Source organism: Thamnophis elegans, chromosome 2 (genome assembly GCF_009769535.1).
Source record: "Thamnophis elegans isolate rThaEle1 chromosome 2, rThaEle1.pri, whole genome shotgun sequence".
In the NCBI taxonomy this organism is placed as follows: Eukaryota; Metazoa; Chordata; class Lepidosauria; order Squamata; family Colubridae; genus Thamnophis; species Thamnophis elegans.
Window position 1 is genome coordinate 37,692,838 of NC_045542.1, and position 19,355 is coordinate 37,712,192.

General features: G+C 38.5%; 1 protein-coding gene across 2 annotated transcripts in view; it reads right to left on the reverse strand.

Moving 5' to 3' along the window:
* PITPNC1 (phosphatidylinositol transfer protein cytoplasmic 1) overlaps positions 1 to 19,355 on the reverse strand; it is a 187,115-nt gene that overhangs the window by 23,993 nt on the left and 143,767 nt on the right. For both annotated transcript variants that reach the window (XM_032211307.1, XM_032211308.1), the window contains exons 6-7: positions 8,165 to 8,260; positions 89 to 244 (exon numbers count right to left, since the gene is read on the reverse strand). In XM_032211307.1, the coding sequence (XP_032067198.1) occupies positions 89 to 244; positions 8,165 to 8,260 (252 nt within the window). The remainder of the gene's footprint in view (positions 1 to 88; positions 245 to 8,164; positions 8,261 to 19,355) is intronic.

Sequence of the window (19,355 nt, forward strand, 5' to 3'; positions counted from 1 at the left end):
TTTGTAAATATAATCACATCAACTTTTTGAATAATGCTCATTGCTGATCGGTGGGGAGGGGAATATGCAGGCACTCCCCCTTACTCACCTTGTGAACAAACTGCTCAACTCGAGTCTGAAGTCCCCATACTTCAAATTTCACAGATACAAGTTTGTAGGAGCACATAATAGGGTCTTGCGTTTCTCTCCAACCTTCTTTTAATAGGCCTCTCCCAGTCTTCTCTGATTTGAAGCATTTAGGATCCTATTGAGAACAAGGAGACTGAGTGAGCAATCTAGTTAAGAAACCTACCTTTGAAAGTCCACAATTTACGATCACAATTGAGCCCAAAATTTTTGTTGTTAAGTGAGACATTTATTAAGTGCAAATTTTACCCCATTTTACAACCTTTCTTGCCACATTTGTTAAGTGAATCGCTGCAGCTGTTTAGTTAGTAATATGGTTGTTAAGTGAATCTGACTTCCCCATTGACTTGGCTTGTCAGAAGGTCACAAAGTGATCACATGACCCCAGGACACTGCAACCGTCATAAATATGAGTCAAATGCCAAGTGTCTGAATTTTAATCACATGATCATGGGATGCCGCAATGGTCATGTGAGATAAATGATTATACGTCACTTTTTTCAGTGCCATTATAACTTCGAATGGTCACTGAATGAACTGTTGTAAGTAGACTAGACTACCATTCTAGTAAGAATGGGACTTCACAACCTTATTTCTATCTATGTCAGGAACAATGTTCACTTTGTGTTTCTTTTCTATATTTATTAACATTAGGTCTGGGAGCTGGTTGCTTGGAAAAGCAGACTGGAGATTTTAGCAAAACAACTGTATTAACCCCAATCCTTATTCTTAAATCATAACTGAAGCATTTTTCTTAGCCCCATTTAATATTTTCTCTAAATTACATTTGTGAGTTTGGCAGCCACATACATGAAATCAAATCAAATCAAATAAAGGTGTAAGCAAATAAAGAACTGAACTGTGGGAGAAGGCATTGATTGTCAGGTGAGAAGATTTCTGTAGACAAGCTACAGCAATAAGTCAATAAACTTTCATGTGTGGATGTGCCTGATGTAGGAGATGACCAGGCTGAGTCTGAGGGCAGGAGTCAAGTACATGAATCAGTTTGGAGACACCATGTCCCTGTAAGAGACCTATTTCTAACTCCCCTTGAAGTCTATTGACTCCTATCTGGCACCAATTTGCTTTGACCATTACTAGTTCAGGTTCTTGTTTATAGGTAGCGTGAACTTCTTGTACCTGATTGCATGAACCCAACTGGAGCTCCCTATGTCTTGAGCTAGGGCCTGACATTTGCTTAACAACCATGTGATTTGCTTAATGACTTTCTGTAAAAAATGGTTGTAAAATCAAGTCCGGTCAAATGATGCCCTGACTTACGATCACAATGTTTTACGATCAAAATTCCAGTCTCCACTGTGGTCATAAGCCAAGGACTACCTGTACCTTCTCGGGTATCAAATAAAAGTAGCTTTGCAATGTTTAGTATACATAGTATAGTTACGTTAAGCTGTACAAAGATCAGGGCAGAGGTAGGATGGTGATTGGGTGCTGAATATTCCAGTTCTAAATTATAAATATAGGCTAAAAATTACCACATTCTAATAAGCTTCCATCAAATATTATTTCTGTTGTAAATGTATGCATTCGTTTGGGGCAGAGTAAGATTTACTAATAGGCGAGATCTTTTTGGAAAATTTAACCTGCTTAAATACCCTTTGGGTCAATGGCTAATGTATTGCACATTTTAATTTTGAAATTTCAAGTAGATTTGCAACTAGTTGGGGTCGTTTTGATACCAGATAATTCTCTGTTTTCCATTTTCCAAGGACTCATCTCATTCATAATCCTGACAATCTAAAAGTGCTTCTTCAATCTATTTGGAAGTAGGTTTTCCAAAATATATTTGGCACATTTCTCTCCTCCACTCCCACACCAAAAATAATTACATTTGGCAGCTTCTTTTCCCCCCCTCCCTTTCATTCCAAAGCAAATAAAGCACAGACAAAGCAGTGCATCTGCCTTGGGAGTGCTCAAGGCTGGAAAGTGCTATTTTAAAACATCCTGTGCTTGGCATCACAATGTACTGAAAACATGGAGCAATTTGTGCTATTTGGAAGGAAAATTATTCCATCGAAATGAGTATCCAACATAAATTATGTTTGACTGAAGCCCAGAAGGGAGCAAAGGAGAATTCTAACACAAGTGATTGAAAAAGGTCTTTAACATAGTACTTGCAGAACAATTATAAAGCAAATCTTAAACTAAAACGTAAGTGGGTTGTTTTGCTTTTCACAGGTGTTTTTTGACAATAGGGAAAGAACACAGTGAAAAAGATGTCTGTGAGAAAGTTTTAACAAGTCTAAAAAATTTCACTGCTCTTGAAGGTTTGCGAGTATAAATGGTACCAGTGATATTGTAAGAAAAATTCTGTATGCTTAAGGGAATGTATGCAGGTATGTATATCAGTGTCTGTACACACACATACATCTACATATACACCTATATCCTAAGGCACCTGACAAATTGCTTTGGAAACTCCTGCAAATCTGTGATATAGAATCTACTAATCTAGACAAAAATATTAATGAAACACAGGTAGTCCTCAACTTACAATAGTTCATTAATGACTGTTCAAAGTTACAGCGGCATTGAAAAAAATGTCTTATGATCCTTTTTTACACTTATGACTATTACAGCGTCCCAAGGATCACATGATCAAAATTCAGATGCTTGGCAACTGATTCATATTTATGAGGGTTGCAATGTCCCAGGATCACATGATCAAATTTTGCAATCTTCTAACAGGCAAAGTCAATGGGGAAGCCAGATTCACTTAACAACCGTGTTTGTTAACTTAACAACTGCAGTGGTCCAGTTAACGAATGTGGCAAGAAAGGTTGTGCAATGGGGCAAAACGTATGTAACTGTCTCCCTTGGCAACAAAAAGTTTGGGCTCAATGGTCATCGTAAATCGAGGACTACCTGTATTACATTTACAAAGTAGAATTTTACTGTAGGATTGCTTCCCTTTATTAGTGGACTAGGATTTATCTGTATGGATCTGCTAAGTGTATTCAGCTAACCCAGAGGGCGGCAGCCTGAAACACTCAAAGAGTCACAAAGGTCCTAACTGGAAGCCTCCCGTTCAATTCTGGAGCTGGCCAAAAGTCCAGTTCCCCCACCATAGAGTCTCCTCCTAGCACGGTGTCCTTTTTCCACTACCAGTCCTAATTGAAAGCGCTATCAATTGTTGCTGACCGGTGACAGGGAGCCGCAGCAGAGGGATGAAAGAGCCACATGCGGCTCTAGAGCCACAGGTTGCCGACCTCTGAGCTAGAATCTACCCTGGAGGAGACACACACCTCTGATATTTCCTACTGTACACATTTCTTGTTTATAGTTTAGTCTATGAAGGGTGCATAAATCAAGATTCCAAATTGGGAGATTTGAGATCTGAGTTGACTTCATCAAACTACTGTTGCAACATTTTTACGATATCCTTTTTGTTATTGGGTTTGGAGGTTGTGGTTGTTTGGGGGTTGTTGTTGTTTTGCTATTGTTAGATTTCTGCTAAGTAAGATATTTATTGAGTTTTGCCTCATTTTATGATCTTTCTTGCCACAGTTGTTAAGTGAATCACTGCAATTAAGTTAGGAATACAGCTAAGTGAATCTGGCTTCCCCATTGACTTTGCTTGACAGAAGGCTGCCAAAAGCTGATCACATGACCATGGGATGCGGTAGTTGTTATAAATACGAGCCAGTTGCCAAGCGTGCAAATTTTGATCATGTGACCACAAGAATGGTACAATGATCCTAAGTGTGGAAAAACTGTCATAAATCACTTCAAACAGTCACTAAATGAATGGTTATAAATTGAGGATGACCTGTATTGTTTTATTTGATATTCTTAATGTAAGGAAGGAAGGAAATGTAAGCCACTTAGAATCTCTCTGGATTGGAATGACGTATGAATCAGGGGTGAAATCCAGCAGGTTCTACAGGTTCTGGAGAGCCGGTAGCGGAAATTTTGAGTAGTTTGGAGAACCGGCAAATACTACCTCTGGCTGGCCCCAGAGTGAGGTGGGAATGGAGATTTTCCAATATCCTTTTCCTGGAGTGGGGAGGGAATGGGGATTTTGCAATAATCTTCCCTTGCCACGCCCACCAAGCTATGCCCATAGAACCAGTAGTAAAAAACAATGAATTTCAAATACTCTGTAACTTTGATCAATAGCATACCAGGGAATCAGGCCTAATATGCATCTTTAAAAAAAAACCTTTATTATTATTTTTTGCAAAAGGGGAAGAGATTTGTGCAAAACTGACAAGAAGAATTAGCTCTGATTGGCTGCTGATTCTGAAACTCCTTTACTGTAAATGTGCAAGGAAGTAAATACACTTATATTTGGGGTGATTATAAATATAGAGAGCCCCTTTCGTGTAGCGGTGAAGGCACCAGGCTAGAAACAGGGAACTATTGAGTTTTTCCTTCCTTACCCATGAAAGCCAGTGGGTGACTTTGGGCCAATCACTCTCTCTCTCTCTCAGCCCAATTCACCTCCCAGGCTTGCTATTGTAGGAAAAATAGAAGGAGGAAGGAGTGTTAGGTATCCCAAAGGTGCTTTTTCAAGAGGCAACTGGACCTTTCTTACTTTTCTTTGAAGATGTTTCACTTCTCATCCAAGAAAGTTCTTCAGTTCTGAAAAAGCACCTGTTGAAAAGTACCTTTGGGAGAATCATGACTTGGATGACAAAATCTCCATGGAGTGTTAGGTATGTTTGCCACTTTCAGTTTATTTATAATAATAATGAAGGCAGGATATAAATAGATAAATAAATAAGCCCACTTCTGAAAAGCCCTGACAAGAAAATTGCAGGGACCAATCCAGGCAAGGACCAAGGACTCAACATTGAGTCGAAAGTACACGCATATTTAGAGAGCCAGTTTGGTGTAGTGGTTAAGGCATCAGGTTAGAAACTGGGAGACTGAGTTCTAGTCCTGCCCTGGGCACAAAACCAGGTGGGTGACCTTGGGCCAGTCACTTTCTCTCAGCCCTAGGAAGGAGGCAGTGGAAAACGACTTTTGAAAATCATTGTCAAAAAAGCTGCAGCAACTTGGCCAGGCAGTTTCCCAAGAATAAGACACAACTGAATGTTAGAAAAAATGTTATAAATAATCAGAAGAGGCCATTCCAGTCTTGTTTCATTTTCATGGTAAAATCAGGTCCCTTAGCAGCTCTAAGGAAGTCTTGTCTTCTTGAGTTGCCCATAAAAATTAGTGCCTCTTTTCCTAGGATTCTATTTTTACCTGTGTTATATTAATACGGTGATACTATGCAAATGAATAACTATGGCTGAATGTAATACTGGATGCAACATTCAGCTTCCTGAAAACGTTTATCTTTTCAAATGAATTTTCATGTGGTTCCTTGTGGTTAAAGGAAAACATAGGCGTGTATATGCACCAACCATAAAAAAATTAAATAACATTTTTAGTGAACAGGAATGTAATTAATATGTGTTACACAGTCTCCTCATGGGAGGAGCAATATAAAACAGCACAAACACAAGGAAAGCAGGAACATAATCTTTGTTTGCACAAACTTAACAGCTCTTAACTTTTTGGTTCCTTAAAGCAAAATGTGAAAAAAAAAAAAACGTAAAGTGAAGAGGTGCTGGTTTTTGCAAACAAAGAACAAAGATGCATTTGTTAGTGGCTTTCTCGTAGGGCTACTGCCATCCATACAGTAGCTCAGCACTATTGTTAGAAAAGCTGAACTTCTGTATCCTCTCAAGTTTTGGAAAGCAGGAAGGAATGCTCTTTGTGACTGATTGCTAGCAGCAATATCTATGTCATGTTTACTGTTTTAATCCAAATATTATATTGGGAGTTTAGGTGTGCGAGACTGTATGAAGGAAACCAAGGAGGAGGAGGTTTAGTACATATGAGAAGAGGCAACACAAGCCAGTTATGAAAGCTCTGGAAAGAAAGTGCTTCAAAAAGATTCCATTAGCGAACTCACAGTAAGTCTGGCTGGGAATGTTTTCAAGATTAGTATCTAGTAGATTTGCATCCAAGAGGCCTTTCTGAAATCCAAGTGATTTCTTTTGTTTCTTTGGTTTGCCAACTATGCGAGGCCATTCAGATTCCAATGTTTAGAGTGGCATTTAAGAGGAAGGAAAGGTCACATTTGACAATTTTTGGCTATTTTGGGCAACTATGACTTCAGCAAAAATTTGTTGACCCATCTCCAGAATGTCTTCTCTCCTTCCTCTGTGTTCAAGATGCAATACAGGACTCAGAGGTTTCTTTTTTTCTACCAGGAGAGAGTCATAAAGCTGTTTTAAGGGGACTGACTGTGTTCTTACTGCTGTGCAGGTAATCCTTGGTTAAGCCAGTAGCGGCCATTCAAAGCTATAAAGGCACTGAACAATAGTCCTCAAAGTTCCAGCTGTCCCAGACACCCCACACTCACATAATCATAATTGGGATTCTTGGCAAGTGGCTCACACTTATGATGGTTGCAGTTTTCTGCAGTCCTATGATTGCCGTTTTTGAGCTTCCCTGCTGGCTTCCTACAAGCAAAGTCAATGGGGAAACTGACAAAGAAGATCACAAGTTGCTCCTTTAAGTTGCCCCCATTTTCACTGCTCTTTCTCTCGAGTACCCCAACTCCATGGTGCACATCCATAGCATCTCCTGCCCACACTTTATAGTTCATACATGCCTGGCCACAATGGCATGGTGCTGCAGTAGCCACCAATGCCCCTTCATGCAACTGACAACAGCCACTTCCGGCACCACCATGCATATGCTACAGCAGGCACTTAGCTGCCCGCTACAGGCCTCCTTGCAGGACTTGGAACTTTCTGCAGCTTCTCCACTGATTTTGCCTGTTGGAGGCTGGCAGGAAGTTGCAAGGAGGTCCTCACTTAACAACTTATTATGCCTTGGGGACTGCCTGGATTGCCATGGCTATCATATAAGTAGTTATATAACATTGTACATGATGACTGCATCACTTACTAATGGGAATTCTGGTCTGAGTTACCATTGTTGAATGAGAATTACCTGTAATGCATTCTTTCTTTTAAGAGAGCTAATCTGCTTAGCCCTGACTTTAAGACATTTTAAAGATAAGTTGCACATGAGCCAGCCAGCAAGTAAATGGGCCCTACAGTTTGGAAGGGGGTTCATCTCCTATTGCAGGAACACAGCATGCTGTCCCACAATACACTTGGCATCTATCTGTATAATTATAGGATAGAATGAAAAATATCAGAAGACTCATATGTGGACATCATAGGATTTTTTTAAAAAAAATAAGTTCTAGCCATAGGATTTCTGATCTTGAGTCGAATTCCAATAGTTACTGTATTTTTTGGACTATAAGACGCACCAAGGTTTTGAAGAGGCAAATAAAAAAAAGTTTTTGCACTCTGCAAACCTCCCCAAAACGGCCCATTTTTCACAAAAAGTGCTCCTGGGGGCTGGGGAGTTAAAACTGAGCAAAACATAGGCCATTTTTTGCTCATTTCTGCCCTCCCCAGCCTGCAGGAGCTCTCTAAAAGCTTCCTAGAGGCTCTGCACGGCCATTTTAGTGAAGGGGGTGGGGTTTCGGGAGGCAAAAAATGCTGTATTCAGTGTATAAGACGGACACAGATTTTCAGCCCCTTTTTTGAGGGAAGGTGCGTCTTATACTCCGAAAAATACGGTACATCTTTTTTAAAAATGTGATTGTGAGTCTCTCTAAGGGAAGAAGCAGTCCACTTCCACAATGCTCTGCCTTCTTGCTAATATAAGGAGTGCACTCAGTGAATCGGTTGTTAAACCAGTAGGATCCATCCCTGGCTAGTTGGCCTTTGATGACTCAGGAAGTTAGAGAGGCCTTTGGTCTGCTCTAACAGAGTCTTTCTCATGTGCTTTAAATACAGCACAAATGTACGATCCAAATTATCACACATCTGCATATGATATGTAGGAATATTTCTTGGTTCCAGCTCGTAGCATGATTTTAAAAACAATAATAGCCAAACTACTCGAGAATGGGAACATTCGGCGCAAGCTAGCTTTGGTGTTTCCATGAGTTACTTGCACAATATAAGTCAAAATCATTGCATCCTTTACTTACTTCCGATTCCTTGTAATAGCGCTCAGGAATTTCATCACAGGCAATATCAATGAAGCAGACTTCTCGGTCAGGATCTTTGGCTTCATTATCAAATATCTGCAAGATTTAAAACAAAAACACTTAAATTTTTTAATAGACCCACATATTCTGAAGCTAAACTCTGCGAACATTGTGTACTGGCACAACGTGTTTCGAGGAACAAAACTACTAGTTTCAAAAGTGGCAGGATATGTTCTTGGTCTTGGTTCCTAATTATAGCTTAGCTGTACACAAATTATGCAGGTTGCAGGCAATTCTTCAATGCAGAAACCCAAATTTACTTCCTGCCTCTGACCAGTTTTCCATGTTATTCTCATAAGTGACAGAATGAAAACGTGATTTAAGAGGTAAGATGGGAAAAAACCTCAAGAGGCAAGCAGCCCTTTCCTAGCCCTTTCAGAATAAAGGTAAATATTTCCCTGTCCAGCTGTGTCTGTCTCTAGGGCACAGTGCTCAACTCAGTTGCTTGGCCAAGGGAACCAGTATTGTCCAAAGACATTTTCCATGGTCATATGGCCAGCATTGCTATATGAAGTGGTACCTATTTATCTATTCACATTTGCATGTTTTCGAAATGCTAGATGGGCAGAAGCTGGGGCAAGTAACAGGAACTCACCCTATTATGCAGCGCTCAAGTTTCAAACCTGGCCTGTCAGCTTTCCAGCTGACAAGCTAAGCGCTGAGCCATCACACTCCCTTTCTGAGCAAACCTATTGTTATTCTCCATTTCTATGACCTTGATATACCATATGCTTATAAAATGTTAACACAATTTTGAATACATATTGTACAATCCACAACTTCTGGGCTAAAAAGAATGTTCCAATTGGATAGGATTATATTTTGATATTGATTGTTTCCTGGTTCCTTATTTGTACTCTATGACTATCATTAAGTGCTGTACCTTATGATTCTTGACGAATGTATCTTGTTTTTTATGTACACTGAGAGCATATGAATCAAAGACAAATTCCTTATGTGTCCAATCACACTTGGCCAATAAAGAATTCTTTTCTATTCTATTTGTGAGGAGGAGAAGCCATTGAAAATTCACAGAATGTGCTTCATTTATTTCTTATAAAGCTGCCTCATCTTTCCCAATCTCTGATGTGTTACTCATTCCAGCAGAAGGCTAATCATTAGCCCTAATCAGCCAGTCCTTCTGAGCAACAGGCTCTGATATCAAGATACCCCATTATCCATGGAAAGCAAATCAAATATTCCTGGCACTCAGAATTGCCTTTTTACCCTCTCTTCCTGCTAAATAACTGTTATACGTAGATAGAACAAAGGCCTCTAAACACTTTTCTCAAGGGAATCTTCTTGCAATTTCTTTCTATGGGGCTGCCCTTTAAGTTGATTTGGAAGGTACAAATGGTGAGATTGGTGTCAGCAAATGAACAGAATAATCCCAAATATTGTGAGATTCTATTCTAGGTAGTGGTTATTACCCATACAAATGTTGATTGTTCAGGTCCTAAGTACCTCCAGGACCATTTGATCCAGAGAGAATCTGGGTCAAACATGTGCTGCCTGATATGGGATGCTTACCACTTCCTGAATATTAAGGGAACAGGAGCCTAAATGAAGGCCTTTTCAATTATAACCTCCTTGCTCTAGAATAGGCCATGCCTGGTTAGAACTCTTAGGGAAGCCTGTTGAGGCAGTTCTTCTATAAAAACTTTGGACTGGAACCTATTTACTATTTTGTAACTTTATTGCACCCTTTATGGCTTCATCAGATGATACAATCACCCAGAATTGTCAGCTGAGGTAGCACACAAATAACAATGAAACTGAATTAAACTAAACTCCTTTAGTTGAATCAAATGATTTATTTATTCTTTTTTCTATTCCTTCCTCCTGCTGTTTAACCAAAAAAAAGTTAAGTCGATATTGGCTTTTCAACGTACCCATTTGCAAACATTCAAAGCACTGTGCATGCATTGGGTAAGTATGGATGACCAATCTCATCACCACTTTGTAAAACAGTACCTTGTCTTGAGGGAAGCAGTAGCTTGACTAAGGTCATTGGTTGAATATGAATGTCTGATGAGAGATTTGAGTTACAGATCATCAGCCTAACAGCTGTTTGGCAAAGAACTCTGCTCTCCGTAAGATATTGCTTTCATCTTCCCGATCAATTTTAAATGGATCCTAAATTTAATAGGTTTCACTCCTGGGATGTCTGAAGTTTTTATTCATGTATAATTTACTCTTCTATTCAGGTTGAGATTTAATCTATTATCTTGAAACACTCTCTGCTGTGACAAAGTAGCCTGTGCATTTTTGCTTTGATTAGTTTATCTAATACTTTATTGTATTTTAAATGATTTTAGAGAGTACTTTTTGATTTGATATTGTGAAATTTATTAAAGTAAACAAATAGCTACATCAGAAGTAAGAAATGGAGCTATTTATATACTAAAAATGTGGATAATTATTGCTTCTAGCCAAATATTCTCTGAAATATTTAAGAGTCTTTAGAGGGGATAATTTCATTAATTATGCAGTTGAGCTGAGGATATTTAAAAGTGTTTTTTTAAAAAGAAGATTAAAGTTCATGGGGGGAAAGCAGAAGGCTTTCCAACCGACTTTTTTTGTGCTGGGAAAGAGCAGAAAGCAAATGGCAAGAACATTCTGTGTTCTTAACAATGTCAGGATTGTAGAACAGACCCATAAATATTATGATATGAAAGAGAAATTAGAGAGGTTTGCTTTTCAAAAGTAATGTAATATAGCAATATAAAACACCTATGACTAAACCAAATCACGAATTCTCAAGAACCAAAAGTGAATTATAAATTATAGCCTTTATAAAAATGTTAGCCATTTCTTTTTTTTATTATTGTATTTACAAAGCTATTTGCCCAGTATCGATGGTAATGAAATCCAGTGGAGGCTCACATTAGAAGAAAAGGAAGAAAGCAATTTTTGCACATTCTCTCTTCTCCATTCTCGTATGTTCTGGAACGTTCCTCATCTTTTCCAGAGCAGATTTTTTAGGAAGCATTGGGGAATTGACTTAAATTGCCTTGTTCTTTAGCAGAAGTGGTCAAAGGTAGTCTGAATCGTTTTTTTTTTTAATTACACAGTCAAGATAGAATTTGGATCAACAGATCAAATATCGTACAGAGAGAAATATAAGACTAACAGAATAATAGAATACCAGAGGTGGAAGGGACCTTGGAGGTCTTCTAGTCCAACCCCCTTGCTCAGGCAGGAAACCCCTACACCTTTTTAGACAAATGTTTGTCCAATCCCTTCCAGTGTTGGAGCATTCACAAATTCTAGAGGCAGGTTGTTCCACTGATTAATTGTTCTAATTATCAGAAAATTTCTCCTTAGTTCTAAATTGCTTCTCTCCTTGATTAGTTTCCATCCATTGCTTCCTTTCCTGCCTTCTGGTGCTTTGGAGAATAGCTTGGCTCCCTCTTCTTTGGGGCAGCCCCTCAGATATTGGAACACTGCTATCCTGTCACCCCTAGTTGATTACAACCCATTTTTTATTAATCCAAATGAAATTTAGCTGTGATCCCTGAACTTTGCTGACAGAGGAACTATACGATTTGACAAAAACTCTGTTATATTAGTAGAATATAAAATAAAGTGCTGCCATTAAAAATAAATCCCGGAAAGGCTGTTATTTTAATTCAAGTCACACACATAAAATCTTCAGGTTGCATTCTCTGTGTTCCTAAATCAGTTCATTATGATTAGGATCCACCTTTTACAATATATTAAAAATTGCATTTATGAGAGAAAAGATTCTCTGAGCTAATGAATATTTTTAATCTTAACTGCTAACGTCCATCAACAGACTCCAAATGAAATATAATAATCCAAACTGAGAGGTCCCCCCCCCCAGCCTAGATTAATACACGGGTTGCCTCAGTTTTCTCAAGAGTAATTTTTATATTTGCATATACTGCCAATATACTCCCCAAATACCGTATTATCACATGTAATATGGCAGTGGTTCCCAAACTTGGCAACTTTAAGACTTGTGGACTTCAACTCCCAGAATTCTCCAGCCAGCAGAGCTGGGAGTTGAAGTCCACAAGTCTTAACGTTGCCAAGTTTGGGAACCACTGTAATACGGTAATGTAACCAGTTGTGGGATTCAGCCAGTTCGCACCACTTTGGAAGTTTCTGAGCAGTTTGGTGAACTGGTTGTTGGAAGAAATCATTAGGGCAGAAAACCGGTTGTTAAATGATTTGAATCCTACCACTGAATGTAACCTTCTGGTCCTCCCAAGGGACAATAAATAAACAGCGGATCAAAGCTTTAAAAGGCTATTTCTGTGGCTTCAAGAACTTTGTTCTCTTTTCTCATTATCTATAATGTATTATACTAATAACATGTAACAAGATTAGAAATGTATAGTATCTATGATTGTCTTCTTACCATTTAGCATTCAAGGTTTCAGATCCTGCTTACTTTTGCTCTGTGCTTATTTGGCTTTTACTACTAATCGATCAAGGCGTAAGAGGAGGAGGGAAGGCATTAGCAGGTTAGAGTCGACTATTGATTAGAACTGTGACAAGTGATTCTTTGGAAGGGCAGATACTGAAGCTCAAATACTGTGGCCACATAATGAGAAACAAGGTCTTATTTGGGGAAAAAAACAGATATTGGGAAAGATTGAAGGCAAAAGGAGAAAGGGATGGAAGGGGATGAGATGGATAGTGTCATTGACACAATGAAAATGAATTTGGATAAACTGCGGGAAACAGTGGAGGACAGGGGGAGGGGGGGTCTGCATGCAAAGTCCATGTGATTGTGAAGAGTTGGACATGACTTAGTGACTGAACAACGACAAATGACAACTGACAGGCTCAAGGTCACTCAGCTGGCTTCTGTGCCTAAAAGAAGACTAGAATCCAGGTTTCCTCATGACTACTCCAGCATCTTAATGACTACATTATATCATCTCTCTAGCATATTCCACACTTACTAATTAAAATTAAACTTAACAAAAGAAACATTATTAATACATATTTGATTAAATATAACTATTGTTTCTAATGGACTTTAGACTTTTTAAAAAGGCCTTTGTTTAAGAGCATTTCCACACCACCAGCATTTCCAATCCCAAAGTAATTAGGAAACAATCTATCATCATCTTTCTCTTCTGCCAATTTTGAAACACAAAGAACGCACAAAGAACGCAATTCAGACTCTTCCCTTACAAATGGCCAGTAGATGAGTTTTAAAAATAATATCTGATCTGTGTTCTGTCTAGTCCTGCAACAATTGTCTCCTTGTTGTTACTACTTTACACATAACAATGATGTGAAATTAATTGCTAGGACTTCTCTTGCCACAGTTTTCAGTATATGCTATATGTGTGGCTGGCCAGAAAAGAAAAAAAACAAAGCCAAGAGGTTGCATAGTTTGAGCTACAACATGTCTTATCTGCATTTGCCATTAATCTAAATCTGAGTGCCCTGGGGTTGCATATGAACTGTTTCAGTTCTTGCAGCCATTTCCCTAGGCACTTGTCAAACTCTCTGCTTTGCCTGATTCTTTAAAAAAAAATACCAAAAAAGCCAACAACCAAAAAACCAAATTAGATTCTTTAACGTCAAAAAGCAGAGGTGCTGGCACATTGCAAAGCAAAATGTCCTACTGGAATAGCAGCTTCATTTCTAAGGCAGCCTCTGCATTCCGCATGTGCGTTAAGGCCTTATGTGGTAGAAAAACAGTCAAAGCCAACAGACAGAGGGGGGGCTCAGGCTCCCCCTTAACTCACAGCCTCAACATATGTGATGGCAAATCTGGACTCCGTGGTAAATCAGACATATTCTTGCATAAGATTGCTGGGCACAGTTTGGTTAGAGCAGCATTTTCACATTGCAGCCAGGAATAAAAAGCCGCATGCATCTGGCTGGATATTGCTAGTTCCAACCCTCGGTTGCTTTTCTCCTTGTCCTCCGCTATCCCTGATGGTTCAGAATCATTTCTTCTTCTCCCTCATATCTTCGGAATTAAAGTATACTTGATGCTTTGTGGCTGTAAATCTGTACAGGTATTGAATTTACCCAGGTCCCGGACTGGAAACTGCCAATTCCTGTCTCACCTGCCTCAAACCTTACACCTAGTTGTTCAGGATCCTAATGGGAGTTGTAGTGGAGGAGGGTTGCAGAAGGCACAAGGTGGGGGGAGAGATAGCTAACACCCCTGCTGTTATGCCCTCTCTTCCACTGCTGCTCCTGCATTAGTCATAATTTCAGGCAGCAACAGTACTTCTGCCAATTTGCAATGTTTCCTCTTCTTAGTTGGGGAAGGCATGCTATTAGGCCATATCACAGAGTACAGATCAGAAAATAAGGTTCACGTTAGATTTATTCACTGGATTTCATAGGTCTCATTAGGTAAACTTACGGTTAAGAGTAAAAAATATATATAGCTAATATACAGAATCTTGGAAACCGAATACACCAGGACTCTAGCATTCATTCAGTAGATAATTCATTAAGGTGGGATTTCCGAGAACTATTTGAATCGCTTTTCTCCAGGAAAAAAAAAGGAGCTAACCATCCTCAATCCTGAAATATCCATCTGCTTATTTCTGAGGTTTTGAGATACTCCTATTTTATTCCCAGCCCCAGAGTTTTAGTGTGCAGTGACTGAGGAATAGGGGAGATTCTTGCAGAGCTTGAGCCAGTGGAGCTTCCTCCACTCTGCCCTAAATTTAGAGGGGGCCCAGTGTCTGAAAACTTTAATCACTGGGGAACCCCATCCAAAGGCCCAAAAACCTCTACTTTGCCCCAGCAGAAGGTGTCCCATGAAATGGGAGCCACTATTGAGAAGGCCTGTCATCAATAAACCGCATCTCATAAAACTCAGGCGTGGGGAGTCATACAGGTGGCCCCCTCTATCTGGACTGGTTGGGCAGATTTGATTTTGGCAAAGTCTTATCAAATGATCCCCAAGGCTGAACTGTAAAGAGGATATGCCCTTTAAAGGGGATAATCAGCATTTTCAACTGGAAGCTACTGGCAATTGATGGAATGAACTTCAGAATGGGTGTTATCTCATTTGATGAAGCTATCAGGAGTTTAAGCTACGACATTTTATACCAAGTATAGCTTTTGGGTATAGCTTTTGAGTTGTCCCTGAAAACCACTTCACGGATAGCAGCAATCTATCCAGGCTATGGTTATTATCACCAGGCCATCTTGATTCAGGTAGAGTTGCAACCAGTATTCTACCTAAAGGTTGACAAAGTCCTTGCAGGTCACGGCTTTCACTTAATGTTGAAAAAGGGACCACAGGAGTAGAACAACCAATGTCTGTTGGGCTTACCAAAGCTCCCAGAGTAACTAGGGGACCAGAATGTTACAAAATCACCATAATCTACCAAGATTATGATCCACCAAGCAAATCTGTCTTGGAAGGATTTAACCTGGGCTTGTTTTGCCTAGAAAGTTGTTCATTTGGTACTTAAGCAACCATTTAATGAAGATTTCTACTTTCAGTCAAGGAAAAATAACACAGACTACGCATTTCAATTCATAACTTCTCTGAGTCCTTTATACACTAGCACATAACAGCTGATTCTCCTCTCCTTATAGATAAAATGGCTGGGTTTACTGAGCAGTTTGTAATTTCTTTAGTGTTAAGTTTATGACATTAATCCTTCCAACTGTTACTTAATAAATAGCTTGTGGTTAAAGCACAATATATGAATCACATTGGTGAGTGAATTCACTCATTAAATTTACACAACTAAGCCATAATGTTGTTATATGGTTTTGGTTTAATTGTTTAATACATTGTATGAATCAGACCATTCTGGTTTTAAAATCATGACTTTTAGACTAGAAAGTTAGATGAGTCCAGCCAAATAGTAATTTTCTGAACAAATCATGGTTAAGCAAACCATGGCACTGTTATTTAATATATAATTATTTGCTATATAGTTACTATAAGAAACCACAGTGGGTTACTAATCACATCATTTGTGTTAACTTATTTTAAAAGCCACATTATGTGGTTAAACCATCAGACTAGAAAGTAGGAGACTGTGAATTCTAGTTCTGTCTTAGCCCTGAAAACTGGCTGGGTGACTTTGGGCCTTCCTTCCTTCCTTCCTTCCTTCCTTCCTTCCTTCCTTCCTTCCTTCCTTCCTTCCTTCTTTTCTCACTCTTCCTTCCTTTCTCTCTCTTCCTTTTTCTGTCTGTCTGTCTGTCTGTCTGTCTGTCTGTCTGTCTGTCTGTCTGTCTCTCTTAACTCAAAGTGTTGTTGTGGGGAAAATAGTAGGGGGAAGATGTGTTGAATATGTTCTATGCCTTGAGTTATTTGTAAAAAATTATAAAGGCAGAATATAAATAAATAAAACATAAAAATCCAATCAGTGAGGCACAATTTTCATGAACATTTTCCTGTGATTTTTTTTTTTTTTTGGTATGGTAGAAGTAAATTAAGGCAAGCTGCTTAGAGCTCTGGTCTGCATAAGAGGTACATAATGACTTTCATCCACCGTTTAAAGGATGAGTAATGTATGAATTGAGGCTTAAGCTCTTGAAATTCTAGCCTTTTACTCAGAGTTTGTCATCAATGTCTTGATTTGAAAAACATCATTTACAGATAACTGTTTGTGCTCTTCCAATTGAACAGGGACAGCTCACTGAACTGTTTAGTTTATATAAAAGAAAACTAATATTCAACAGAAAGGTCTAAGATTGGCTTGCCAGCCAACCATCACTAATTGCTCATAGGAATTCATTCAGACTGCTAGGAACTTGCTGTGGCCCTCTTCACAATGTTATGTGTTCCCTGAAAGAATTCAATATACAGCATGAAGCACTTAAGATGGTGAGCTTAGAAAGAAACCATAACCTTGCTGGGAAGCTCTCTTGGATGATGAGAGTACAAATCAAAAATACTGTTATTGTTTTATACGTCATAAATGAGCTGTAATAAACTGGAGTTCCAAATATTATGGAGAATTTTTCTTATACAGGACATGTTAAAGGTAGACTTATAATCATTCATTTAGTGACAGATTGAGGTCACTGAAAAAAGTGACTTATGACTGTTCTTCATATTTTTGACTGTTGCAAGCATCCCCATGGTCATGTGATTAAAATTCAGTCGCTTGGCAACTACCACATATTCATGATAATTGCAGTGTCCTGGGGTCATGTGACCACCTTTTGTGTCCTTCTGACAAGCAAAGTCAGATTCACTTAACAACTGTGTTACTAACTTAACAACTGTCGCGATTCATTTAATACCTGTGGCAAGAAGGAACATAAAATGGAGTAAAACATTTTACTGTCTTGCTCAGCAATAGAAATTTTGGGCTCAATGGTTGTAAGTTGAGGACTAGCTGTATTTCACAGTATCAGTCCTCCCAATCATAAAAGATAACATTCTGTGCTAATGAGAACCCACCATATTAATGGACCTAGTTTGGGTTCCATAAAGATTTATTTTCTCCCTTATGAGATTAAATCAAGTGAAGACCAATTTTACCAATTTGCATGAAGTGAAAACATTAAAACCTTGAATTAGAAAAACACACATCAACAATATTTAAGGGATTAGGTTAGGAAAAGAAGGTATTTGGCAGAAATCTGACACAGAAGGGTATGAGATGTGACAATGAGCCAATACTGGAAAGAATACTGTGGTTTTATGCCAGGCAGAGGTTTTGCAGACCTGAATGTGCACTTCAGTGTCAGAGGGGGAAAATGTTTGAATGTCAAAATTATGTTTTTTTGATCCAGAGAGAACATGATAAAGTGGATTGGTTTGCGTCATGGAAAGCTTTGCATAAATGCGGACTTCCAAGTTGCTTTCTTGTATGCTCTAAGAATGGCATATGATGGAAATAAAACATTAGTGTGAATCAGTGCTTAGCAAATAGTCCAACGCTGAGCAGGGAGGATGTCAAAGATGTGAAATGTCTGCACTCTGCAGGATCCCTTGGTCACCGAGATCAGAGGTTTAAGTCTTCTGGGCTTTCAGACTTGTACTGGAGTCCATTGTCTACAGAGAAGTTCCCTGAGGACGGACTCCAGTATGTGTCCGAAAGTTTGGAAGACTAAATCTCTGGTCCTGGTGACCAACCCAAATTGGATCCTGCAACAATATCTTGGGACAGATACTGTATATTTGCCTTCATTCATACGGAATGCCTCTTTGGTTGTTTAATGCATTTATGGACATGAATGCAATAATACATGTGCGGATGTTAGTGTGCTTTGGTATGCATAGGATGCCATGTTGTTGGCTGAATACCCAAAGGATTTAAGAACAAATGTTAGACTGTATAATGCTACAAAGATTATGGATCTGAACATTAATCTATCACAAAGTTGAAGTAACTGTTTTTGTCAGGAAAAAAAATGGAGTGAACAAGGGCAGGTCAATGGAAAAAACACCCCTAAAATAAATAGATGAATGTGGTGTCTACCTGGTTTATATTTATTAAAGATGGGAAAATAGCACGTGACATTTATATTTGGATAACACCATGTTGATCAACACAGATTTTGGAAAATACCTTTATTATTAGCACACTAATTTTAAATTAACTTAAATCTTGCTTCAGTCAATAAATGATCTTAATGTAATTAAAAATATAACAAATTGTGGGTTTAGTTTAAATGTGATCATTAATTAATTCAAAGTCACTTAATAGCCACTTGTGAAATCTCTGTTATGAAATGGTTGAATCACTTTAAAATTTTATTTACAAGACTGGCTGACATAACTCCTTACAATTATTTTTAATTTATCTGTACTAACTGCTAACATTTTTATCCACTGTATCATATTTGATCATATTAATAAACTTGATTGTGGCCATGCAAATTATGGCAACACAGAAAATCCTCTTGTCTTGGACAAGGACATTTTACATGAAACTTTTTTTCTAAGACATGTTATAAAAACTCCATCCAATTTTCCAATATGCCTGTTTGTATCAGTTCTTAGTACATATTTGTCAACTCACAAAAATCTGATTCAACTAATTAGCTCTTTCATAAATTTTAAGTCCTATGTAGTTCCTTTCAATTAAGAAAATTCCTATTTGTTTTATTAATTGTTTATACATTCACTCACAGATGAATTGAGGAATTAGTAAAAAATGAAACTATTTCATTTTAGAAGTGAAGGAAATAGCAGTTCTTC